General features: G+C 46.9%; 1 protein-coding gene across 1 annotated transcript in view; it reads right to left on the bottom strand.

Annotated features, from left to right (window-relative positions):
• LOC121855503 overlaps positions 1-26,433 on the bottom strand; it is a 257,960-nt gene that overhangs the window by 155,673 nt on the left and 75,854 nt on the right. The window contains 1 exon segment of the mRNA XM_042350478.1: positions 1,890-2,021. Within this exon segment, the coding sequence (XP_042206412.1) occupies positions 1,890-2,021 (132 nt within the window).

Raw genomic sequence — 26,433 nt, 5'->3', positions numbered from 1 at the left:
ACGATGAATCATCTTCCTATAATTACGGATGTGAAAACTCTCGTAAATGTTCCTAAGACACAAAGATGGAGTCTCAAAAATTACGATAAATAATCCGTTCATCCCTTCCTAACCTAACCTAATCCAACCTTCCTAACCTAACCTAATCCAACCTTCCTAACCTAACCTAACCTAATCCAACCTTCCTAACCTAACCTAACCCGTTGCTGTTGTTTGTCATCTCGTACGGAGATTATCCTAAATGAACCTTTGAATCACGGTAACCTTCTGAGAGAGAGGAGAGAGAGAGAGAGAGAGAGAGAGAGAGAGAGAGAGAGAGAGAGAGAGAGAGAGAGAGAGAGAGAGAGAGAGAGAGCACGCGATCAGGTGGTAATTCCTCCCAGTCTCGTGCTTGTTAATCAGTTGGAGTGTCTGCGGGCATGGGTATTAACACTCAGCCATACATATTAACACTCAGCCATACATATTAACACTCAGCCATACATATTAACACTCAGCCATACATATTAACATACAGACATACATACAAACCATCCATCACCAGTCATGTAACAAGTGGCTGCAGATGAGCTAATGAAACTCAACTTAAACCAAGAAGCTCCTTTAATTAGGTGAGAGATTATACTACATGCCTTCGTGAGACAGACAGACACAGAGGCTATCACCTTCAACACGCTAGTCACAGCTGCCTCTTGCCCCGGGATACAGCAACACTATCACGTACGCCACACACACTTAGCCATTTTCCACTCACATCTTTTTGTTATGAGTTTATACCAAGACAAACTGTGACTTCGTGTTTGTGTGTGATGTGATTCTGTTTTTATGTGGAGTATAACAACAAGGTGGGTGGCGTTACTGATGCTGTGGTTACTTCCTGTCGTGTGTGTGTGTACGGTCATAAGTATATCGTAGTATATCCTGTTCAACATACTAGTTATCTCTCAGACTATGTTTTTTTCCATTTCCCGTTGTAAATAATCGTCTACAGTTGTGTTCTTGTTCCCTGTGTGCTATTATGCCGTGTCTTCAACGAGGTCTGGGTCAATTAAGAGGGCAACGACACGGGCCGTCATGTTTTGTATGCTGGGGGACGTCTTCCTCAATAACCCCGTCATAAAGTCCTCGCCCGGGGTCGGTTCGAGTCACAAACGCACTATATTTAATTTCATATCCTTACCCGTGAACACATCAAGAGTAACGGTGCAATTTTGATTTGATTTATTTTACACAGTTTTTATATTATTATTAAATTATTTGATGTATTTTAAGACCTTTAATTGTGAGGAAAATTCAACGTGTGAACTGTGAACTTGGTGATGGTGGCCCGCGGCTGACATGATGCTGGTGCAACTTACTCTTGTTATTCTTGTGTAACTCGTTTATGTCTAGCTAGGGTGTTTCTGTTATATATAAACGTCGACTTTATTATCTTACAATTTATTACAGGTACTGGTGCAAGAGATGTGCTCCAGTGGACGAACACTAACATTACCGCCGGTCAGTGTCGTAACAACGGCCAACACTTCAAACTTCAACTCTACAATAATAATCACCGTTTCCTTAATATAAACAGAAAATGGTAAATAAAAAATATTATAAACAGTGGATTTATTTTACACCGTCTTTGTTTTATACATATTAACGGTTTGAAAAATATTAAGGAATAGTTTTTCTTACGCGGAGAGGAACAACATTCCTCAACGGGTGACTGGCGGCGTCTGAGTTCAACACATCCCTCCACCACCCAGCCCAGCCTAGACCTTAGTTATTAGTATATGTTCTCTAATAAATATAACACTTTATAGTTTTATTATCCGGGAGTTATATAAATGATAACACACACACAAAGCATGACCCTCAATAAAGGTACTGTATGAGAGACTCACCTGTACAACTATTGTAGCCATCTCCGGTAAAGCCATCCTTACACTTGCAGGTGTAGTGAGCAGGTAAGTTGCAACACTCGGCATCCTCCGCACACTTGGCCGCGAGCTCCGGTATGAGGCACTCGTCGATGTCTGGAAGGAAGATGGACGATATTGTTAGCGCTTCTGACGAGATTATCACAGAAATTTTGATGGTAGGAACATAAATACGTTGTAGTACTGTAGTGATAAGAGTACAACTGATCATGTACTATTACTACTACTACTACTACTACTACTACTACTACTACTACTGATAATAATACAGTAATGGCAACAATAATAATAATAAAAATAATAGTAATAATAATAATAATAATAATAGTAACAATAATAATAATAATAATAATAATAATAATAATAATAATAATAATAATAATAATAATAAATAATTCGACTTCAAACAATTCTTTACCTTATAAAACTACAGTACAGTAAATATAAACGACACCTGTACTTATACTCTACGTTGGAGTAATAATATGACCAAAAAGTTCAATATTAGAGGGAAAATGTCTTAACTGTATAAAACATGCCACAGAACACAATATCCTACACACATTAAATTTGTATCAAGATGCGACAAGACGTTTTGTAGAATCCTGAAGACAAATCGGTCCCGGGCGCCCAACGTCAAGCATCTAACTATCCCCGTGGAGGATCATTAGTCATTACTAGACCACAACTACCTCAATACACCATAACATCCACTACACCACAACATCTGTCCTGATCACCATTAAATCTCAGGGAAGTAATATTAATAGGTTTTTTTTTTTTATAAATTCAATCTCACAGCCCAAATATTCCTGCCGTTTCCTGCCATTTTACTCGACAAACAAGACATCGTGAGAGCTATGATTATACAGTAGTTTGTTTTAGATGCAGGACGTGAAGCGCCGGTAATAATGGTCTGACAAACATGATCACCAGCAGGAAATTACGCTATTAATCTCGCTAGTTTAAACACGAGGATGGGTGAGGCAGACGTCAACAAACCCCGCCTGCCAGTTTCAAGGACTTGCACGATGGTTCTTTAAAGGGCCAATTGCAAGAACAGTCGTTGGGTGTACGACGCCATTTACGATGACCTTCTTGCCCTGATCTTGTTTCAGTTATACCACCCTTTTGAAGCTCTGGAGAGATCTCGAAGTTTCGATATTTTGAGTACAGCACTAGCTAATAATTCCCACCAGGAAACTTGTTTTGAGACTCCTCCAAAGCTTCGAAAAGTGCAGAATTCCACGTGTTAAAGGCGATATTGCTGAAAAAAGACCAGGGCAGGAAGGTCATCGTAAATGGCGCCGTACACCCCATATCCGTTCTTGCAATTGGCCCTTACTTGGGTCGTACCTCGTGTTAAGGGTGATAATTACCGTCATCCTTCATAATAAGACGATAAATCTCAGACTTGACAAAAATGATTTAACTTCATCATCAATTAGGAGTGATATTAAACCAGTACCGGGAAGATATTGTTAAAACTTTGTCTACACTTACCATTAAACCAGTGGACATTGTTAATAGTTTATTCTGACGTAATCTTAATGTGTACTATAACGAAGGAGATAATTCAGATAGCGTGAGTCGTTAAGAGTAATTAGACACCTTAATCACTTATTCACTAGACATAACTGCCTCTATCGTCGTAGTAGGCAGCAGGCAGTTATCAAACAGGGAGGTACTACCGCCTGGGAAGATATTGGAAGCATAATGTGTTATCTAATGGTAGACCCTGCTGCCATATGTGACCAAGTCCCAGGTTGCTCATCTGACTTTCTGCCTCATTTACACATAATTGCAGGGTCTCAGTTGTTTCTCTCACCATTGACAACACAACATACATATATTGTTTCTCACTATACAGTCGATCTTTTTTGTTTCTTGTTTATTTATGGTCCATTATTATTACTATTATTATTTTAATTTATATCTTATAAATTTTTTTATTGAGTTTTATTAATTATTATTATTATTGTTATTATTATCATTATTATTACATTTTCGCCCCCCAGGCCTTGATGTGGGTCAGTGACCTCTGCCCCGGTGGGTTAATCCCCATAAAAAAACTCCTCAACTCATTACATCAGTAGACACAGTTAAGGTACAAATGTTACCTAGTCGTTATCTGTTATCATCAACAAACTAGTATACATTCTTGAAAGGTAATTTGAATTTATCTGTAAATAAATAAGCAAGATTTGCCTCGTATGAGTGTTAAAGCAGCAACATCGAGAGACGCTAATAAGCTCTTGTGTGTACGCGGTGAAGTAGGTACACTCGCAACAAAAAGTATCGGTGCATACTGTAGTGTGAACAATTTGAGACCAATGACGATAGGTATTGGGAAAGGCGAGTTGTTCCAGCCGTATGTTGGCAGCCCTGATTGTCAGCCATATGGCAACACCTAGTGGAGGGGAGGGGTTATGAGGATACACTTACCAACCTTCCCGACATATCACAGTGTATACGTATCGTTTCGGAACTCGTCAACCTCACCCTGCACCGATACTTTTTGGTGCGAGTGTACAGCTCCGTCCTGACCCTCCCTGCAGCGACTGGCGGAGCTAACACCCGCCTGCACACCTCACCCCAACAAGATTTCACCACCACGGCGGAAAATCACTATATACGTTGAAAAGACTTGTCGTTTATTTTGTTCGTCATATTCAGCAAGTCATATAAATAATCTCTCTCTCTCTCTCTCTCTCTCTCTCTCTCTCTCTCTCTCTCTCTCTCGCAGTATCTAGTTACGTGAGTTACTGTTTAGAAGCGGCCTCATATTATTAGTTAAGAGGAAAATTAAACCACGATGCGCTGGGAATCTATCTTTGTGTACGCTCTCATGCCTACTGTCAAGGGGAGAAATTTACTAATGAAGACCAGTGGATATTATCTCTTGAGTTAGTTAGTTAGTTATATCTAATCGTGTGTTTACAATCAATTTTACGCCGGTTGAAGAATGCTGGTCCCTGGTGAGCTAGGCAGAGGGCGGATCGACTATATACCCCGTCGGGAATCCCGGGAAGAAGCGTAGACCGTACCTGAGTCAATGTCCTTCACGGTGAGAGAGTGAGTGAGAGAGAGAGAGAGAAGGGAGTGAGGGAGTAAGGGCAGTCACTCTCACACTCCCTAATTCTCTCTCTGCTCCACCGCGCGGCCTAACGTCTACCAACAATACCTATCCGCTCTAAACTCTTGCATGATTGCTTAATATACTTTCTCTAACATAAAACTCACTAATAAAAGCCTTTAATCTATTCCTTATATCATCTAACCTTAATAAACACAGGAAGTCTTCTATAACATCAAGAAACATTAATAATTTAAGACAACTTCCAACCTGGAACATTAGAGAAAACGGAGAGGAAGACGGGGGTAACTAAAGCATGTTAATGATGTGAATTACAGTGGGAGTTTAAGGACATGGGTGAGAGGAGAGGCTGGCTGGGAGGAAGTCAGAGTGAACGCGAGGATAGTGACCCCCTCCCCTCTAGTTGTTTATCTTACCAGTGCAAATATTTATCTAGTAATGCAGTTTTCAGACGCGGTGGTCATAAGTCAACAGAGACAGTGGCGAGCGGGATAAAATTTTCTCAACGTGTCAACAGGAAGCATCAAGGGACACCGAACTTCCTCCTCCTCCTCCTCGTGAAGAACAAAGGGGTAACGGAGCTAATTAATTATAAGGTGATGTGCACTTTATCGCCCTTACTGTGACGGAGTAAGTGACGAAAGAGGTATTTATAACTCAGTGTGTTCCTGTCAATCTTCCCACGCCGTGACGCTTGGAGGTGTTGAAGCTCATACAGACGTGATCCCTGACGCGCCGCCATCTTGACTGACCACCCCACCGTCACCTCCTCGCCATCTGTCTCTTACTTTATTCATTTTATATTTGGTTTATTCATTATACAGTCGTGAATATAATTATTAATTTCCGCTCAATTACAGATTAGACTTTGTATCTATAAGCACCTATGTTTTTCTCACCTAACCGATCACTTCCTGCAATTACCTAATACTTAATTACCTCAATGTCACACCGTTGTTGAGTATAACGGAGCACCAATAACCTAACCTAACCTAACCTAACCTAACCTAACCTAACCTAACCTAACCCAACCCAACCTAACCTAACCTAACCTAACCTAACCCAACCCAACCCAACCTAACCTAACCTAACCCAACCTTCGCCTCAGACAAAATATATTTAATTTGACCTCTTCCGGTTTTTTACAATTTAATTTTTGTATGTTACTCATATTTTCCCCATTCTACTGTATATAGAGTCCTCGGTATAGTGACTTAGACCGCTCCCTGTACAGTATATACCGTAGGTGCCCATAAGAGAGTTAGTTAACGTGTTGACCTTGAACAGAACCATTAATACAACATAACACACAGTACAGTAGTTCCCATTACCAAAGTTAACATGTTTTAAATTCTGGCTTTAAGTGAAGACGTGAGGACACATCTTGTTGACTTATTTAAACTACGACACAAAGCAGGGGCGGATCCAGGGGGGGGGGGGGCCCTTGGGATCAGGCCCCCCCCCCCCACCCCCATTTTCATCAGAAATTTCAATACTTTAATACAGTATTGTACTCAGGTGTTTTTGTTTAGTAAAAAGTAATTACTCTTGACCACAGAAAATCACCTAATGTAAAGCGCACTTGGCTTCAAAATGCCCATGATATTGATAAGTTTTTAAAAATAATATGGGAGACCTTACAGCCCCCCCCCCGACCCCAAAAGCTGGGTGGGCTCATTGTGGTCGCCATGTTCCCTCAACCACAACGTCTTGGATCCCTCCTCCTCCCCTTTGATCCTGGATACGCCCCTCCAAAGATGGCGGTCACTAAACACACTCTCTCACTAATTAAGGGACGACGTCAGGTAGAACCCCCCCAGGAAGCACTTTATGGTCGTGGTAATAACTAAACACTTATTACCTTAGTAAAAACAAATTTATCCAAGGTTATATTCTTCATCATTTCCCCAGCCTCCCCCCGCTCCCTTCCCCCTGGTCCAAGATGACGAAATCAAAAGTTGTCTTAAATTCACAAAAATCCTGTTGGTTAATTTCGTCCCCGATTACGTGTTAAGAAAACTTGTCTGGTTAAGGTTGGTTAGGTTAGGTTAGGTTAGGTTAGGTTAGGTTAGGCTAGGCTAGATAAGGTTAGGTTAGGTTAGGTTAGACTAGGCTAGATAGGGTTAGGTTAGGTTAGGCTAGGCTAGGCTAGATAAGGTTAGGTTAGGTTAGACTAGGCTAGGCTAGATAAGGTTAGGCTAGGTTAGGTTAGATCCAGTTTCTACCAAGAAAATCTAACTCGGAAGTGTGTGAAAATGTGGTTGGAGACTGCGGTAAACAGACGGTTGATGAGCGGACCGCACCTGGTATAGTGCGTCACCGTCAACCTGAGTGTGTTAGTGTGTTATAACCTTGATCGACACCGCACTCATTCTCGCACTCACTCACTCACTCATTCTCTCACTCATTCATTCATTCTCTCCCTCTTACTCATCAACTGAATACATTGAGTCAGTTTCTTGTCAACGAGTTTCCTGCTTATGTTTTTTTTACGTGAGGGATATTTTTGTTTTCAGGTGACTTAATAGATGCAATAAACAGGTCACCACACGACATACTCACAAAACCCTTCATCACCACGTCACCTACACGTCACCGACTCATAACCAGTGTTGTGTCCCTTCATCACTACGTCACCTACACGTCACCGACTCATAACCAGTGTTGTGTCCCTTCATCACTACGTCACCTACACGTCACCGACTCATAACCAGTGTTGTGTCCCTTCATCACCACGTCACCTACACGTCACCGACTCATAACCAGTGTTGTGTCCCTTCATCACCACGTCATCTACACGTCACCGACTCATAACCAGTGTTGTGTCCCTTCATCACTACGTCACCTACACGTCACCGACTCATAACCAGTGTTGTGTCCCTTCATCACTACGTCATCTACACGTCACCGACTCATAACCAGTGTTGTGTCCCTTCATCACTACGTCACCTACACGTCACCGACTCATAACCAGTGTTGTGTCCCTTCATCACCACGTCATCTACACGTCACCGACTCATAACCAGTGTTGTGTCCCTTCATCACTACGTCACCTACACGTCACCGACTCATAACCAGTGTTGTGTCCCTTCATCACCACGTCATCTACACGTCACCGACTCATAACCAGTGTTGTGTCCCTTCATCACCACGTCATCTACACGTCACCAGGAGTCGGAGGTGAGAACACAGGTGTGTGAGGTTTTGCCCAGCACGTGCCAACACTCGGCTACCACCACCACCACATCTGCTGCTGCCTCATCTCACAGTGGAGGCTGATGAGCCACACCTGCCCTTGACAAGGCCATATAGGGGCCCCCTGCAAGGCCGCGGTGGGCCCTGCAAGGACGTTAGGACGCGGGCCCCTGCCATAGCCAGCCTGATGATGGACTCCCGGTAAAGAGGTGAGGTGACTGCTGGTGCGTCACTCTTGGCTTACAATGATTTATATCCGACGTTAAAAAACTTGGAGAACTATAATAGTCTTCTGACACGCGTTCATCTGTGTTAGTTAAGAGACTTCCACGTGGAGCCAGCAGGTGCACGAGGGAGGGGGGGAGGGGAGGAAACTGCTTAAGGGAGCAGAAGGAGGAGGAGGAGCAGAAGGAGGAGGAGGAGGAGGAGGAGGAGGAGGAGGAGGAGCAGAAGGAGGAAGAGGAGGAGGAGGAGGAGGAGGAGGAGGAGGAAGCAATAATCAGCCCCTCTTCCGCCAAAAGAAGAGGAGTTACCTAAATCATCTCTGTTAATGCGTCACACACACACCTGCCGCCGGTAACCAAGCTTAATTTAACGTATGACATCTTGAGACTGTTGGCCCGGGAGGCGAGTACAGGCAGGCGAGATGAGTTGTGTTATGTAACATGTTTACTGAAGTGCAAGGTCGTGTGGAAGACACTTGATGAGATGGATGATGATGGTAGAGACGGATGATGGATGATGATGGTAGAGACGGATGATGGATGATGATGGTAGAGACGGATGATGGATGATGATGATGGTGGCAGAGATGGATGATGGTAGAGGAAGCAGAGATGACGGATGATGGTGGAGACAGATGGATGATGAGAGAGAGAGCTAAAGGTGTTGGTTGATGAGGTGGTGTAGACTGGGGACGAATGTAATGAGAGTACCTGATGGTGAAGTGGCCAGGTAGTGGTGGTAGAGAGGTGATGGTGGTAGTGGTGGTAGAGAGGTGATGGTGGTAGAGGAGTGTGGTAGAGAGGTAGTGACGGTGGTAGAGGAGTGTGGTAGAGAGGTAGTGATGGTGGTAGGGAATGATGACGAAGGCTGATGGTATGGTGATGTGGTCGACGCTGAGGCAGAGGCAGTGTGGCTGGAGGGCCTTGGGGGGGGTGAGGGAGGGGGAAGGGGGTGGGGGAGGGGAGAGGGGGGAAGGAGGGGGAGGAGGGAGGACAACGTTACCCAAGAGACGTGTGGTTGGGGTGCTGATGATGAACCGTGAGGCCACTACCACAATGGTGTCAATAAAACCGTATATTACTTCTCACACCCGCCGCAAGATGACGCTTTACTCAGTCAAGGACCAAAAACAACAACAACAGACAACAACAACAACAATAACACTGGCCAGTTCCCACACCAACCTCCTCTTCGCCTTAATGTTGAACCACAAGGACAAATAATAACGTCATTTACATACCTGAGTCTTGGGTTCACTGCTGGGATACACACTACACTATATCACGTCACCTGTTCCTCTTAATTACTTCAATCTACACTAATTCCCTCTATCTTGGCTATGAAAACCTCCACGGTGAGTCTAAAATATTTTCTTAATCACTTTCTTCCTGTCAATGCCCTCTAAAAATATACGTTCCAATATTGTTTTTAAGTTTGAATGTTTACAACAATAACAAGAGATCCACCAGACAGACGGATCACTGCTCACGAACGCTGAACTATAAACAAAGGCGTCCCGAGTTCGTGACTACATCCGGGGAGGTAAGTGGTTTCTCAGTGCAACAGCGTGTGGCAGAGGAGTCTTCGAAGTGTATTAGGGTGTACCAGCGTGTGGAAGGGTGTCTCAAGGTTTGATAGGACGTTCTAGAGATGTCCAAGACCGTCTGATGATACACGAGGATGTCCCAAAGAAATGGCTTAATGTACAAATGTCCACACGGAGTACCATTTAAATATTTAATGTGTAAAGAGAAAGAGGCAAGATGTCCTAAAATGTCCTAAGCCAAAAGGATAGGGTAGGTAGTGTCCCATCACCTCGAATGTGAGAAAATTGCCAAGACACGTAGAAGGATGCGTAGGATATGTCCCAGAGCCCCGTAGGATCCTGGGTGTAGGTGTATAGTAGGTGGAGGCCGAGGAGGTAGAGGTCAATGACTGGATGGAGGTAGTTTGAAGTGTGAAATGACTTTCCTCTATACCTGGCCAACACCTGTCACACCTCTACTCTCTCTCTCTCTCTCTCTCTCTCAGGTATGGTGAGGGTCAGGGTCAGGTGTGTGTGTGTGTGTGGAGGGGTGAAGCAGGTGGTCAGTGAACTTAGTGTGGGCGTCAAGATGCTCTCCAGGCCCCTGCACCCGAGCCCACACCGTCACCACCACTACCACCATACTACCATGATTCACTACCATGATTCACCACCATTCTACCACCATGATTTTCACAGAATTTATTACAAGTGAACGAACGTACTAAGCTGAGGTGGTGATTTTGAAAAGAGCGTAAAACTGTCAAGTGTTGTATGTATGTATGTATGTATGTATGTATGTATGTATGTATGTATGAGTGCGTGCATATGTATATTGTATTCTAAAACCAGTGTGTGTGTGTGTGTGTGTGTGTGTGTGTGTGTGTGTGTGTGTGTCCCCTTGGAGATGTATGTAAATCCTGGTGTCCACTTTAGGCACATGGAGGACTTGTACTCCCCCTCCCCCCTCAGTGATGTCCACCTTCCTTGAATGCTAAGTCGTGTTGTTCAAAAGACTCTTGCATGTCTATCTATATACCGAGCCCGTTTGAGTGCGTTGGTATGCGTGCGGAGGATGTTTGAGTGCAGATGTTTATTCTTCACAGGTGTATTTTTCTTTGTGTATTTGCGTGTGCGGGTGTAAGAGAACGGTAATTGTTTGCGTGGGTGAGTTTTATGAACGTGCGTGTGGAGGTTATTTAGACGGGAGTTGTGTTTGCGTGCGGAAGTGTTTGAGTGCAGGAGATATATGCCAGGTGACGTCACATGTGTGCCCAGGGGAATACGAAATGACCCCCAGCGCCGCCAGAGGTCAACAACACACGGTAGGGTCAGCCTCTCCTCGGGACGATGACCTGTCTAAGATGGGAGGGATAGGGCGGCTGGGATGGGATGGGTAGGAATGGGATGGATGGGATGGGGGGTGGGGGGGGGAGTCAGCCCAGAAGTACACGATAAAGACCGTCTCATATGGCCGTCACCCACGCACGAGCATCACTTAAAGACGTCACATATAGGCGTTACGTACGAACTTCACCTACGGACGTCACACATAGGCGTCACCCAAGAACGATTCACACGGGCGTCACCTTACAAGCATCAGGTATACGTGTATAGCAGGAAGTCCCCCCCCCCCCCTTCTCTTCCTCACGCCATCCTTAACATGTATGTGCTAAGGACGCCATGACCCGTTTAAGGTGGTGTTATATGATGACTGACTGACTCTCTCTCTCTCTCTCTCTCTCTCACCTCTGCCGATTCTGTCCCTCTCCCACCACCAGGATCCACTCTCCCTCTCTCTCACCACTCTCCCTCTCTCTCACCACTCTCCCTCACCCACTCTCTCTCTCTCTCCCAAAGGTCAATCTCCCTGTCGACCCAGGCAGGTTGGACCCATGAATAGAATGAGAAGGAGCGCCCCAGGTTACGTCTGGCGGTACAGTAAGTCCTGCTAACTGACCCTTCCTGCACCACCACCTACCCCCACCCAGATCCTGACCTGCAGTCTCTTTCCAACTGCCGGGGACGCCCACATACACCACCTTCACCCAGGTTCTCTTGTTTCCTTCCTCCTGCCGGGGACTCCTACAACCTCCTCCACCCAGTTCCTACAGCCTCCTTCCTTCTGCCACCTACAAGCCCCTGGTAAGACCCCTAAGCACAGCTACTGAGTCTTCGTGTCGTTTATGGGAGTCGGACAGTAAATAATAATAGTAATACACAAAACAAACATGAGCTACGTCAGAGTGGACGTCGGTACCGCCTCTCGCTGGGCTGTTATAGTAACTGCCTGCCCCTGGTCAGCGGGTCAGGTTACGTTAGCTTAATGTCGACATGGTGTTAGACGGGTTTGGTTGGCTCAAGTTAGTTCCGACGAGTATGGCGTGGCGTGGCGTGGCGTGGCGTGGCGTGGGACGGATAATGTTGGGGTTAGTTGTGAAGGGGTGTGTTATGGGACAAGTTATAGGCTAGTTAGGGGTAAGTTAGGATATTTCTTAGATAAGTTAGGGTCAGCAAAGTGAGATTATGAAGGTGCAGAGAATGAGGAAGGGAAGGAAGGAATGTGAGAGGTACCGTGGTGATAGTGGGCGTGGGTGGGCGCGGGGGTCAGTGTGCTGCTGGTGCTGTTGGCGTGGGAGAACCTGCCAGCCTACATCTTAGTTTCAAACAATCGCAAGTTATTTCCTCCTCCAGACTGGATGAACGAGAAAGTATCTGACTCACTCTTTAAGTTTCAACACCCAAGATGGATTCTCGAAGGTTAGTACGTCAACATCTTCCAACCCAGGGAGAGACTCAGGGAGAGACTCAGGGAGAGACCAAAGACAACATCTAACTGTCTCACTGAGTCACGATACATACAAGGGCATCTCTCAAAGGTCTCGTGAGAAAATCTTTTCTCCTAACTGAGGCTGAGAGAAAGAAATTAGTCAACGGTATAGATTCTCAAATGCAAAAGAGGGATTAATCTCTTGTCGTCATGTTTGTCTCGTAACCTAACCTAACCTAACCTAAAATACCCTAACCTAACCTAACCTAACCTAACCTAACCTACCCTATCCTAACCTAACCTACCCTAACCTATCCACGACGGTAATATCTAACTTTTGAGAATCTGTCCCCAAGTTGATTAGGTTAGGTTAGGTTAAGTTAGGTTAAGTTAGGTTAGGTTAAGTTAGGTTAGGTTAGGTCAGGTTAGGTTAGGTTAGGTCAGGTTAGGTTAGGTTAGGTTAGGTTAAGTTAGGTTAGGTTGGTGCCACCCAGAGCCGCCGCCGCCCACGCCCCAACCTTACAACACAGCCGGGCCGCCCACACCTATCACTCTCTCCCTCATTAAATTATAGGCTACACTCTTTGTTTGGGTCTCTGCTAATACACCCAGAGGCCAGGACACAGGACAACACCCAACCTGAAATTACTACCTAGTGTAACCTGACCTTAGTTAATCATCTTCACCTGACCTGACCTAACCATATCTAATCTAGTTTAACCTAACCTACCCATGAGTCTAACCTATTGTCAAACGCAACGAAAACCTAACCTAACCTAACCTATCCACAGTTAATCTGGAGGTGGTATTTTGTCTGATGGCTTAATAAATGACCTTCTGACGTGTGTGTGTGTGTGTGTGTGTGTGTGTGTGTGTGTGTGTGTGTGTGTGTGTGTGTGTGTGTGTGTGTGTGTGTGTTATGAGATAAAGTCAACAAGGAACCTTTTCAGTATCCGACCCGGCGCTTTTTATCTTATCTGAGGATGACAAGTGAAAGCATCTAACTTGAGTCGAGTCTTAGTGTGAATCTGAAGCCACTTTGACCTCTAAAACTGAGTACTTGCTTCAGGGAGCCTTCAGACACGTGGTACCTAATCTGGGAAAAAAAATCCTCCCACACACAGGGAAAACCTCCATCAGTGGGATAAGGAAGAGTGGTTTATAGAACACGCCGTCAAGGATCAAGGTAAGATGGACCCCCCCTGTGTGTGGCCAGAGGAAGAAACTGTGTAATGGAGATCGTAATTAACCCCAATACTCGGCCTGGGTTATGGAGGTATGGTCACACAACAGAAAACGAGGGAGTGGTTTATCTCAGTGAGGGAGAGAGACTCGTGAGGGAGACTCGTGAGAGAGACTCGTGAGGGAGAGAGACTCGTGAGGTGGACATTCCTACCTCAAGCCATTTTTATTTTCCCTCGTAAGAAAAGATGTCAGAATGTAACTAACTGGTTAATTTAGGTTAGGTTAAGTTAGGTTAGGTTAAATAAGGTCTTTCCAGTGAATACAGATGCAAGTTACGTATCATCCAAATACCTGCAATTCAACTCACTCGAGCAGTTCAGTACACGGGAGTCATTAGTCAAATAAACCTCATAATTACACCGAGTTATTTACTAATTAGTTACGTTCTATTAACCAGTGATGGGAGGCTTAAATAGAACGACTGTATATCCATATCAAGCTGCCCATTACCTACAGTGACCACAGGTAATTGGAGGTATTGTACTACAGGTGTGGTTAATGCTACCACTCTACACACACGGAGAGGTGGACCACGTGAAGAGTAGGCACCCCAATTTATTTCACCGGATGATTAAACACCTTGACGCCTTACCTGAGATTGGGTTGGGTTGGACTGGGTTGGATGGGTTGGATTGGGCTGGGCTTGCTGGGTTGCACACACACACTGGTTGCACACGGGTTGGGTTGGGTTGGGGGTCACACACTGGGTTAGGATTACAAGTCTCAGATGGTGCAAATAATTCAGACGACAGTTGTACCGACGGACGACAGAGAAACAAGAAACACAACAAATCATCATAACACGACCGTAAGCGAGCGCCGTGGAAACAGTGTGTGTGTGTGTGTGTGTGTGTGTGTGTGTGTGTGTGTGTGTGTGATCCAGTACATCGTAAACCTCAAAGACTCACTGTTGTAATGCGACTCCCACCACAAGCGAACCAAACTACCTATATATATATATACTGGTAAAACATCAACAAATCCGTAGTAATCATCCAGCGCTTACAAGAACGTCAACAAACTCCCAACTCACGATGACGAATCCATCCAGCGGACAATAACAAAGTTTCTAAAGCAAAAAAAAAATATATATAGACAAGTGTTGGTGAAATACTCGGCAAATACACCGTGTCGACTTTCCCTGACGCTCCCGGGCCTGTGTATTATCTGTGCTACGTTATAAATTATCTGTCGGAAACTTCTTGGCACAAAGGATTTCGCAATAGGTCCAGTTGTCGTTGCTGCCACCCGAGTATTGACGACCCATGACAAGAAGGTGATGCAGGTCCTTGTGTATACTGCTATGGGCCCCGTGATGCAATGGTTCTGCCCACGGGGTCTCTCTATATGATTGTTGGTGTATTGAGGCGCTGGACCCTGAAGATACACACACACACACACACACACACACACACACACACACACACACACACACACACACACACTGGTCTAACATGAATCTTAGGACCCCGGGATCTTTCATAAAGGCCCTGAAACTGATTACCCCTAACATGACACAGAGTGGCCAGAAACATCCTAGAGGAATCCCGCAGGACATCTTCGAGCCTAAACCCGGATTATAAAGACCCACGACCAAACAGAAACCACCATAAGGGAAGGGCGGGTGAAGGGAGGCTATGGTCGGGTGAGTCAGCTACGACGACCTGAACTTTACTATTCAGGAGCCACGCCCGAGACGCCCACAGCTGGCGACGCCCTCAACCTGAAGGTCAGCGGCCCTTCTGAGGTCCCCCCCCCCTCCCTCTACCATTACCGAACCACCTGCCTGTATTGTCGCAGGAGGTGGTGTCATAGGGAGCCATCTGGTGATTAGGGTCTATAAGGCAGGAGGCGGCCATCTGGAGGTGAGGTGGGCGTAGGAACATGGGCGTCTTGAGGTGAGGAGAAGATGGAAGGGGTGAGGAGGAAGAAGAAGAAGGAAGAGTGTGTGAGCCATCTGACACTCACCAACACCACCTGCCTACAACAAACAGACAGATTAAGGAGCCATCTGGTGTGTTAATGGTAGTGAGCCACCTGGAAGTACTACAGGAGGTAACTGGACAGACAGACACACAGACACACAGACACTGGTGATAGAAGGGGTGTCTGGTGGCGGTGGTGACAGAGAAGGAGTGGCAGCCATATGGAGGGGGAAGACGGAGGAGATAAGGACGACTGTAAAGGGAGACATGGAGGTCGAGGGCGAGAGGTAGGAGGTCGAGGGCGAGGGGTGGGAGGTCGAGGGCGAGGGAGGCCACTGAGGACTACAGGACGTGTGAAATCAGAAGCATAAACAGGAGGAGGAGAGAGAGAGAGAGAGAGAGAGAGTCGTAAGCCACAACCTCCAGCAGTAGACAGAGACACGAGACCACATCTGCCATTTTCTCCACATGAGCGAGAGAGGGAGAAAGGAAAAGGCGCGGTGCAGATGGGAGGGCGCGCAGGAACGTGAGAGGGCGTGGAGAGGTGAAGGGGGCGTGGCGGTGAGGAGAAGAGATGGGGGGTAGGAAAGGGAGGAGGCGCTAAGGAGAGTGAGAGTAAGGAAGGATGTAATGGAAAGTTGTTTTGAGGATACGTACTGGTGTGGAATGGTACTGAGCGGATGTAGGACGGAGGGGCGTGGGTTGGCGTGGATGGGCGTGGTCAGATCGCCACAAGGGCACTAGGCGAGGAGGGTATATGTAAGGAGATCGGTGACTCACACACAAACTCAAGACCCAGTTTTGTCCCGTGTGTGTGTGTGTGTGTGTGTGTGTGTGTGTGTGTGTGTGTGTGTGTGTGTGTGTGTCTGCGCGTGTGTCATCCACCTGTGTTATGTAGAGCAAGTGTCGCAACTCTTCATTAGCTGAATGTCAATACCGAGTGGACGGGGCGTGACGTCACGGTCGATATACACTCCTCACGGTGTTTACGTCACTTGGTCACCAGTTGCATCACGCGAGTCAGAGAGTGAGGTTGCAGGTGCCTCTCTCTGCTCCACAGGTGACAGAGAGGCAAAAGTGAGTAACAAAGGATAAACAAGGTCAAAAGAGGTCACAGGAAGTCAGCAAAGGTCATTTAAGGTCATAGGAAGTCAGTTAAGGTCATCTAAGGTTACACGAAACCCCGGGAAAGTGAGTTGAGGTGGTGGGAGGGCGGAGGTCACACCACCAGTCAGTCTCCTCCTCCACAATGATGAGCCCAAACCACAGAATTATTACCCCCCCCCCATTACCGCGGCTCCCTGGCCTGTAACCTGCCCCCACGCCCCCTACCCACGCCTCCTACCCGCACACCCACGCCCGGGATGACCCTTACCCACCCACGCCACGACCACCATGCCCCCCCGGTTACGTGGTCTGAGTGGAGAGTAACGGGGTGTGTGTGGTTAGGTTAGGTTCTCGTTTACCACACACACACACCCAAGCACGCCCATGCCCCTTCAAAGTCCACCCACACACACACACCCAAAGCCCATGCCCCTTCAAAGTCCACCCCACACACACACGCCTCTTCAACTCCTCTACCACATAACCCACGCCTTCATCTACCCCACGCCGGAATGACCCCCCACACCCACCCACCCACCAAGTCTGGGTTGAGGATAACGGCTCGCTGTTGAAGAAGGTAGTGGTGGTGGTGGTGGTAGAGACCTGTTTGGCATGACCGTAGTACTGAGACAGGAGATGATAAAACCAGCTTGGCATTTCCCGATCCTCTGGCTGTATGGTTAGGTTAGGTTTAGGTTAGGTTTAAGTTAGGTTAGGTTAGGTTAGGTTAGGTTAGGGAATTCTAGCAACAACAGGAGGAAGGGTGATAAGGGCGGGTGGGAGGGTGATAAGGGCGGCAGGGTGTATAGGGTGAAGGAAGTCATCAACCTCCGCCACCACAACGATGAAACTAAGAGTACCGCTGTGCCTCCCAGCTACTGTCGAGGGGGGAGTCTAGGTACTGTCGGATGGGTGTCCAGGTACTGCCGGGGGGAAGGTGGGGGGGGGAGGGGGAGATTCCAGGGCCTGTTGATGGTGGAGTGAGGACCATCCACACCCCTGATGATATAAGGGGCAAGAAAGCCTCACCATCCTGACTACTGAGGCTCCACTACCACCTCCAACACCACCACCACCACCTCCAACACCACCACCACCAGAAACAACGCTGGAAATCCCTGGAATCCCAAAAGCAGTGTTGCCATTCCTTCGCCTGACCTTTCTCGCTTGGTATAATTATGTAACGGATCTTTCCCTTTCACACGCTGAGACTTGGCAACGCTGCATCTAGTACATGATAGTCATTTGTTTTTTAATTAGGGAGGAAGAGCAGACTGGTGATTAATGAGGGACCGTGATCACGTCAACAACCTGACTTAACCTAACCTAATCTGGTCTTGATCGAACTTCCACTATCATTATTTAATCTTAACTAACCTAACCTAACCTAACGGGGTTCAAGGGATTAAAAAACAAAGACGGTGGGTTCTGTCCAGTAGGGTTTTGTCCGGTTTTTTTTTTGTCGGGTGATTACCTCCCGGGCAGGGTGGGGGGCAGGGTGGGCTGTAGGGTGGGCGAGTGGGCTGTAGAGAAGGCAGGGTGTAGGGCGGGCGGGCGTGCCGGGGGCGGTGGTGCCTCATCACAGGTATATGGCTCCCAGCCTTCCTCTGAGCTGGGAGAGGTGAGTGTACCCTCTCCCACTCTCCCGCCGCCCTCCACTTGCCCTCTCTCACTGCAGACGGCCCTCTCCCTCTCACCTAGTCTCGCTCTCACTGTCCCAATCTTCCTCTCACCGCCTTTCTCATCTTCCCCTTCCTTCTCACCTTCAACTAAACTCGTGTCTCTCCCAAACCTGTACGTTCCGGTTTTTTCTTTCTCCCTCCTCCTCCTCCTCCTCCCTCTTCACTTCCCTCCCCCTCTTCCTCCTCGTCTAATCCTTTCATCATTCCCTTTGCATCAGCTTTCCCTTTACGTCAACAATTTTTTCCCCGTTACTCTCTCTCTCTCTCTCTCTCTCTCTCTCTCTGTTCTTCCCTTTCACTCGTAATTCCTTTCCCATCCCTGTCATTATCTCATCATTGTAAACTTTCTTCTCGTGTTCATCGACTCTAACCGCACCCTAAATAACATAACCAATTACCTTCCCTGATTCCTGGTTCCCACTGGTTCCTGGTTCACCACTGGTTCCTGGTTCACCATTGGTTCCTGGTTCACCACTGGTTCCTGGTTCACCACTGGTTCCTGGTTCACCACTGGTTCCTGGTTCCCACTGGTTCCTGGTTCTCAAGATTAGCTTTTGTTTCTTTATTCTCCTAACTAGGGGGGGGGGAGGGGGGGAGGTAAAAGAATGCCATCTATTGGAGTCTCTGGGAAGTTATGAGGCCATTTAACCCAACATGTATCGTAAATGGGAATAGAATAAAATGAAAGAGAGAAGAAATAAAATGAACGATATCACCATTTAAAAGAGACTGTATTACCGTTAAATATATTTTGTTAAAAGATTTTATGTGGTAAAATATTTTATCCAACTTGTATTCAGTGGACTCATCTGGGGAACATCACTGAAATGTTTGACGTGATGCAAGACAGTCATCGTGTGTGTGGATACTCGGGAAATTAACCGGTTTAGTATTTTCTTCTCTCTTACCTTACATTCCAACCATCAGGAAATCTCACATATCATCCATGGCCTTTGACAATGACAACTCCAGCATTGCAAATTTCATCGAAAGCGAGTGGTAAATTGTTGGTTGCATGCACGATCAATAACACAAACACCGCTGCTATAATGACGTAATGAGTTGCCAGAAGTGTAATTGTAATCAGATCATTCCCAGACGTAACTACACAACTGACGAGGATTTAATATGCCTGTGGGGGCGTCTTTGTGTGTGGGAACGCCTCTAGTGAAAGTAGCAGTTTGCCCAGCCTGCAGTCTGAGCTCAAAGATCCTATCTGTGCCTTGACTCGCCTGCTGCATGATATTCGCCAAGTTCTCTCTATCCTGTCTTGTAAATGTCTTGTTTTAAGCTCCGAAATCAGCAGAAATCGTGGGAAAAACACCGATTCCTTTGTCTTCATCAAATACGGCGGGAAAACGGGTATCAACAAAACCCAGCTGGTCTGTCATGGCGCCGCCGAGGAGACCAACAAGAACAGATGTTTTTATGTACTTCACGAGCCCTAACCTGCCTCTCCTCCCTCTAGCCCGAACACTATGAGCTAACGGCCTCTTGTCTATCTCACCTCTCAACAACACCCAGGAAGTCGCAACACTCGGCGAAATAATACAATTTGCCCTAAAGGATCCCAGACGTTTAGGTCATCAGAAACAGACGCTCAGAGAAACATTCCTTCAAAACATTCTCAAGTTCTTAAACGTGGAGCTTCTGCGACTACCTCATAGGAAGCGGTGAAGAGGGGGCATAATAGCTCTGTGAAGCGGGTTTATGATGTGGTGAAGTGGGAGGAGGGAGGGGGGTGAGAGGGAGCAGAGAGGGCACACACAGGCTGGTAGGGCATCAGCCGCCATAACGGTGCGACTAATACTCCCACAACACCATTAGTTAGCTTCACACACACACACACACACACACACACACACACACACACACACACCAAACAACTTCCTCATACTGGTTCTGCTGACGTCATCTCACTCCTACACTGTTACTTACTTACTGTAACACAACTTTACCACTGTTTATAGATCTGCGGTCGATGTAAAGCGAAAACTGAACCAATGTAAACTTGTAAGACTATTTCGACATCAATTTCCATGTTTCTTAATAACACAGACAGGACTAGCAGTCAATCCTATTATAAATTGACTTAAACTAATACATAAAAGCGTAAATATCTCCCAATGTTAATACTTTAATACGTAGGATATAGTTCACTCTTAAGCCGTTGTGTTGACCATAATACAATACACAACTTACAGTAGAAATGTTTAAGACACGAATGTTTACAAGATCAATATAACTTAACAGATCTTCATTTTCGTCAAGTAATTTAAAAAAATATATTGTTTGGGAATTATAAATAAATATACAAGTACTTCATAGAGTAGCCGAGGTTCCCATATGTCAGGAGTAAACAAACTCTTTCGCGCCAAATGTAGGGAGGAACAAGTGATGTAGTTATGGCGCGCATCTGACACTCTTTCGGGTTACCCACCAGGAAGTTTAAGGTGGCGCGGGTAATTGGTGCTGCCTTAATGGAGGAAAATTGCGCCATATTTTTAATTTCTACGGTTTAGGCTAATAAGCTCATTGGGTAAAAACAATGAGACTGGCTTTCCATTCCTACGGTTTTAGCTAATTAGATCATGTGAATAAATATGTTCAGAATTGTAGTTGGTTTGATATTTCATTTCAGTGGTTTTGGTAGGTGAAAATAACCCACAATATCATGTTTTTTTTCATTTAATTCTGACTCGGCGACAATAAATGGTGTCAAATATCTCAAAAACTGCCAACTCTTACCTCAGTTGACAACATAAGCAGCCAACATACGAGTACTCTTTCCTAACCTAACTTAACACAACAAACTACTACTACTACTACTACTACTACTACTACAGGTTTGGGTCGTCATTACAATACGTCCCAAAGTCATCACATAGTTCTGGTGAATAATTAAGGTAATGACTGAGTTTCCCATCCCGAGGCAGTGAAGAGTTTCTCATACGCGCACCGAAAGAAGAGTCGCTGCCGCTATGACAGCCATTCAGTTCAGTAATGTTAGTCTTGAGATTGTGGCGGTGAAATGTCAACAAACGGTTCACCACTATTTTCCAGTACAGTATTATCGGATAATTTGGCGCGAAAAATGTCAACAAATCGCCGGAACTGAAATTTGGCGCGAAAAATACGTCAACAAACCACTGAAACTCTGATTTATTTATTGATTTTATTTTTTTGTGATCTACGAATGCTAAAAATTAATTCGCATAAATTCTAACGTTCATATCTCACATATCTCAAGAACTCTTAAAATATGTGAAAACCCATGAAACTCGCACACGTAAGGACAAAAAAGACGGCGGCAAAACACTACTGTGACTATATCAAAGACTTGAGGAATAAAAAAAAAAAAAAATCACTTTACACAGCTAATTTAAAACTCTTACTTGAGAATATAAACAATGGCAAAACCTTCACACTTTCTCTTAAATAACCCGAAATATCTCAATACATAACATCATTGAATCACACACACACACACACACAGTTAATATCCAGCTGTTACCTGTTAATTCATACATTTATTTACATAATCTCTTCCTGGGGCGTCGTAATGAACCACCACCAAGACGCTCACTAACACCTCGCCTTGTCTCCCACTCGTTATGTCTGAATGTTAGTCACGCAACACTGAGTGACTGACGTTCATACCCTCCCCCCACCTCTACCCTCACTCACGCTACTGAAAACTCTCACTGGGGAAAGTTGCTTGGTTTATTTACAACCTGCAGTGTGTGTGTGTTGGTGTCCCTACTGCTAAGAGATTATAATGAGGTTTTAGTTATCGTTTTGACGTATGATAACCTTATATAGTTGTTCGTTATATCGTTTAGTTAAGGCGTGGATCGTAGCGTCACTTGGCTATCGTTCGTCTGGTACTCTGAAGAATAATCCACTGTGGTTCTTACTATCGTTGGCGCTATCGTTCTCACAATAGTTGGCGCTATTGTTAGTGCTATCGTTCTCACTGTCGTTCTTACTATCGTTGGCGCTATTGTTAATGCTATCGTTCTCACTGTCGTTCTTACTATCGTTGGAGTTATCAGCCACGCACCAAACACCTTCACGTCTGGTAAAATTCGAGTCTTGGGCAGAATTCCTATAGCGGCGGTAGCTATCTCGAGGGAGCAAGGCTTAATTAGCAGCGAGGCAGACAATTACAGGTGATTGAGTTTGCATAGAAATCACCAGCAGAAGAACTTGTTCCTACCCTGTGACTGCATGGTGGAGGGAAGGTTGGGTGGGAGGAAAGGGAGGGAGGGAGTGACAGTGGTGATAATGGTAGTAGTATAGTGACGATGGTGACTGTAGTGGCGGTGGTGGTGGTGGTAACGATGGTGATTGTGGTGGTGATGATGGTGGTGGTGATGCTAGTGGTGTAGTGAAGAGGGAGGCAGCAGTTGACTCAGCCAATAACAATGACCATGCAAGCAGGCTCAATATAGTCATGGTGATGTGAGGTTACCTGAGATCATTACCACCACCTCACCTGCTAACACCTGTCTGTCGTCAACCTTCACAACACCTGCTGAACCTCTCATCTACGGCGCCCCCTCTCAACCCCTCTCTAACTGGCGCCCACCACCCCTCTCCATCCATCACCCGGCGCCCACCACCCATCAACCCGGCGCCCACCACCCCTCTCCACCCACCAACCAGACGCCCATCACCCCTCTCCACCCATCAACCCGACGCCCACCACCCCTCTCCACCCATCAACCCGGCGCCCACCACTCTCCACCCACCAACCAGACACCCACCACCTCTCCATCCACCAACCCGGCGCCCACCACCCCTCTCCACCCACCAACCCGACGCCCACCACCTCTCTCCACCCACCAACCAGACGCCCATCACCCCTCTCCACCAATCAACCCGACGCCCATCACCCTCTCCACCAATCAACCCGACGCCCACCACCTCCTCCACCCATCAACCCGACGCCCACCACCTCTCTCCACCCATCAACTCGGCGCCCACCACCCCTCTCCACCCTTCAACCCGGCGCCCACCACCTCTCTCCACCCACCAACCAGACGCCCACCACCTCAATCCTTTGTGTGTATGTGACGGTGCAGTGGGCGGGTCAAGGGTAGTGTGGCGGTCATGCCCACACCAGTCTGTCCACCTCTAGCTGACCCAACAACTATGGGCACGTCTCTCTCTCTCTCTCTCTCTCTCTCTCTCTCTCCCCAGCTGATAGAGAGAGTAGAAGAGGGAATTGAGGAGACGGAAGGAAGGAAGGAAGGAAGGATAGAGAGAGAGAAGGAAGAGAGGTTGTTGTCAGGCAGAGTACCTCTATACCACCTTCCTCAGTCTCACCTCCCACACTCCTCTTCCTCCTCCCTAGTACCTCGTTCTCCACCTCTTATGCCCGGTGAGTCAGTCTTACTAGATACAGGTTCAGGAATGTCTTTGGCCGGTGTCATCCATGAGTCTAATCTACAGACGGGGAACCTAACCTAACCTTAACCTAACCTTAACCCAACTGAACCTAACCTAACATTAACCCAACTGAACCTAACCTAACCTTAACCTAACCTTAACCCAACTGAACCTAACCTAACATTAACCCAACTGAACCTAACCAAACCTAACCTAACCTAACCTGGGTCCAGTACCGAGTCCGGGTTCTGGTGACTTTTTGTTTGGTCGGTGTAAAGACTGGTGGTGGTGGTGGTGGTGGTGGTGGTGGTGGTGGTGGTGGTGGTGGTGGGTGAAGAACAGTTTAGCGAGTGGAAGTTTTTATACAGTTATATTGTAAAAAGTGTGTGTGTGGGGGGGGGGAGGGGTGACACGTGGCAGTGGTGGTCGTGGGTGTGACGATGACGGCACCACTACCAAACCTACCACAATCACCAAAACTACCACTACCACTACCACCACCACCACCACCACCACGGTACGCCAAGCTGCCCCCAAAGTCCTCTGGGTTCGTAGTCTTAAAAGGTCTTTGTGTTAAATGTTTCTCCCGTAAGTGGCCGGGGACAAGTGAACGCAGGTACTTGATTATCTAATTCTTAAAGGTTCTGCGTTTTGTCCCGTCTATGGTCGAAGATGACAGAACGCGTGTAGGTCCTGGATTCGCGTTCTCTCTAATTGGACAGGAGGAAAGAACGCGCCTTGATACACCTCCCTATTGGCTCACCATTACCGCGTTGAGGTGAAACACGAGGGAGATAAATGTTCTAGGGTCTTATCAAACCTTCACTCGTGTTTTCTGAAGGACGATAATCTTCGTATTGGAATGTGAAGAAGTAAACAGCGGATGGGAATAAATATAAGGTTCTGCATGAGTGTGTCAACTGAATGGCACTGTAAGGGCCTCTTATTTACCTGAGTCAACAAGCAGTGATGGAGAACACCCCCAACAGGTGTTCCCTGAAGGAGCTTCCTCGTTTTCCGTGTGAGCGCTCAGAGTAACCATACCAAAGTTCGCTTCCCGTGTTGTTCTAGCGGACCGCTCCTCCGATAAGGTCTTTAGAGACGAGGAACTCTCCGGTGTGGGAACTCGTAGAAGAACCGTAGGCGTTACTGAATCGGTCCAGTGCAACGAGTAAACTACAGAAACGTTAAACTTTCCGTGTTGTTCTAGCGGACGCCTCCCCTCCCCCGGCAGGTGCTTGGGGGGCGAGGAACAGTCTCATGTGTGATGTTTATACAAGAAATGGGTGTAGTTAACAGGGGTAACTACATTAAAGTTCACTCCCCGTGTTGTTCTGGCGGACCCCCCTCCAACGAGCTATTGTGGCAAGTTTGTTGGTGATCAATGGGCGTTGGTGAACCTCTTCCTCCTCCTTCTTCCCCTCCTCCTCCTTCTTCCCCTCCTCCTCCTCTCCCTCCTCCTCCTTCTTCCCCTCCTCCTCCTCTCCCTCCTCTTCCTCACTCATGGGAATAAAAGTTTACGGGGATCAGACACGCCTCTTAATGACTGTGTTTACTTCCGCCTCGTGTTCGTCACTCACCCATTGTAACTAACCTTTTATAGTAGTGAACCTGACCTTGACTCTCCCTGCTCTCGCTCTCGCCTTCCCTCCACTCACTCTCTCCCTCCACTCACTCTCTCCCTCCACTCACTCTCTCCCTCCACTCACTCTCTCCCTCAACTCCTCTCTCCTCAACTCCTCTCTCCCTCCACTCACTCTCCCTCAACTCACTCTCTCCCTCAACTCACCTCTCCCTCCTCCTCTCTCCTCAACTCACTCCTCTCCCTCACTCACTCTCTCCCTCCTCCTCTCCCTCCTCCTCTCTCCCTCACTCACTCTCTCCCTCAACTCCTCTCTCCTCCACTACTCTCTCCCTCAACTCCTCTCTCCCCTCACTCACTCTCTCCCTCCCTCCTCTCCCTTCCTCACTCTCTCCCTCCTCACTCTCTCCTCCACCCTCTCTCCCTCCTCCTCTCCTCCGCTCCCTTCCTCCCTCCTCCGCTCACTCTCTCCCTCCACTCCTCTCTCCCTCCTCCTCTCTCCCTCCCTCCTCTCTCCCTCAACTCCTTCCTCCAACTCACTCTCTCCCTCCTCCTCTCTCCCTCAACTCACTCTCTCCCTCAACTCACTCTCTCCCTCACTCCTCTCTCCCTCAACTCCTCTCTCCCTCCACTCACTCTCTCCTCAACTCACTCTCTCCCTCCTCCTCTCTCCCTCAACTCCTCTCTCCCTCCTCCTCTCTCCCTCACTCACTCTCTCCCTCCCTCCTCTCTCCCTCAACTCACTCTCTCCCTCCACTCCT

This window comes from Homarus americanus, unplaced genomic scaffold (assembly GCF_018991925.1).
Source record: "Homarus americanus isolate GMGI-L3 unplaced genomic scaffold, GMGI_Hamer_2.0 scaffold48406, whole genome shotgun sequence".
In the NCBI taxonomy this organism is placed as follows: domain Eukaryota; kingdom Metazoa; phylum Arthropoda; class Malacostraca; order Decapoda; family Nephropidae; genus Homarus; species Homarus americanus.
This window is presented reverse-complemented; position numbering and strand designations above follow the sequence as displayed.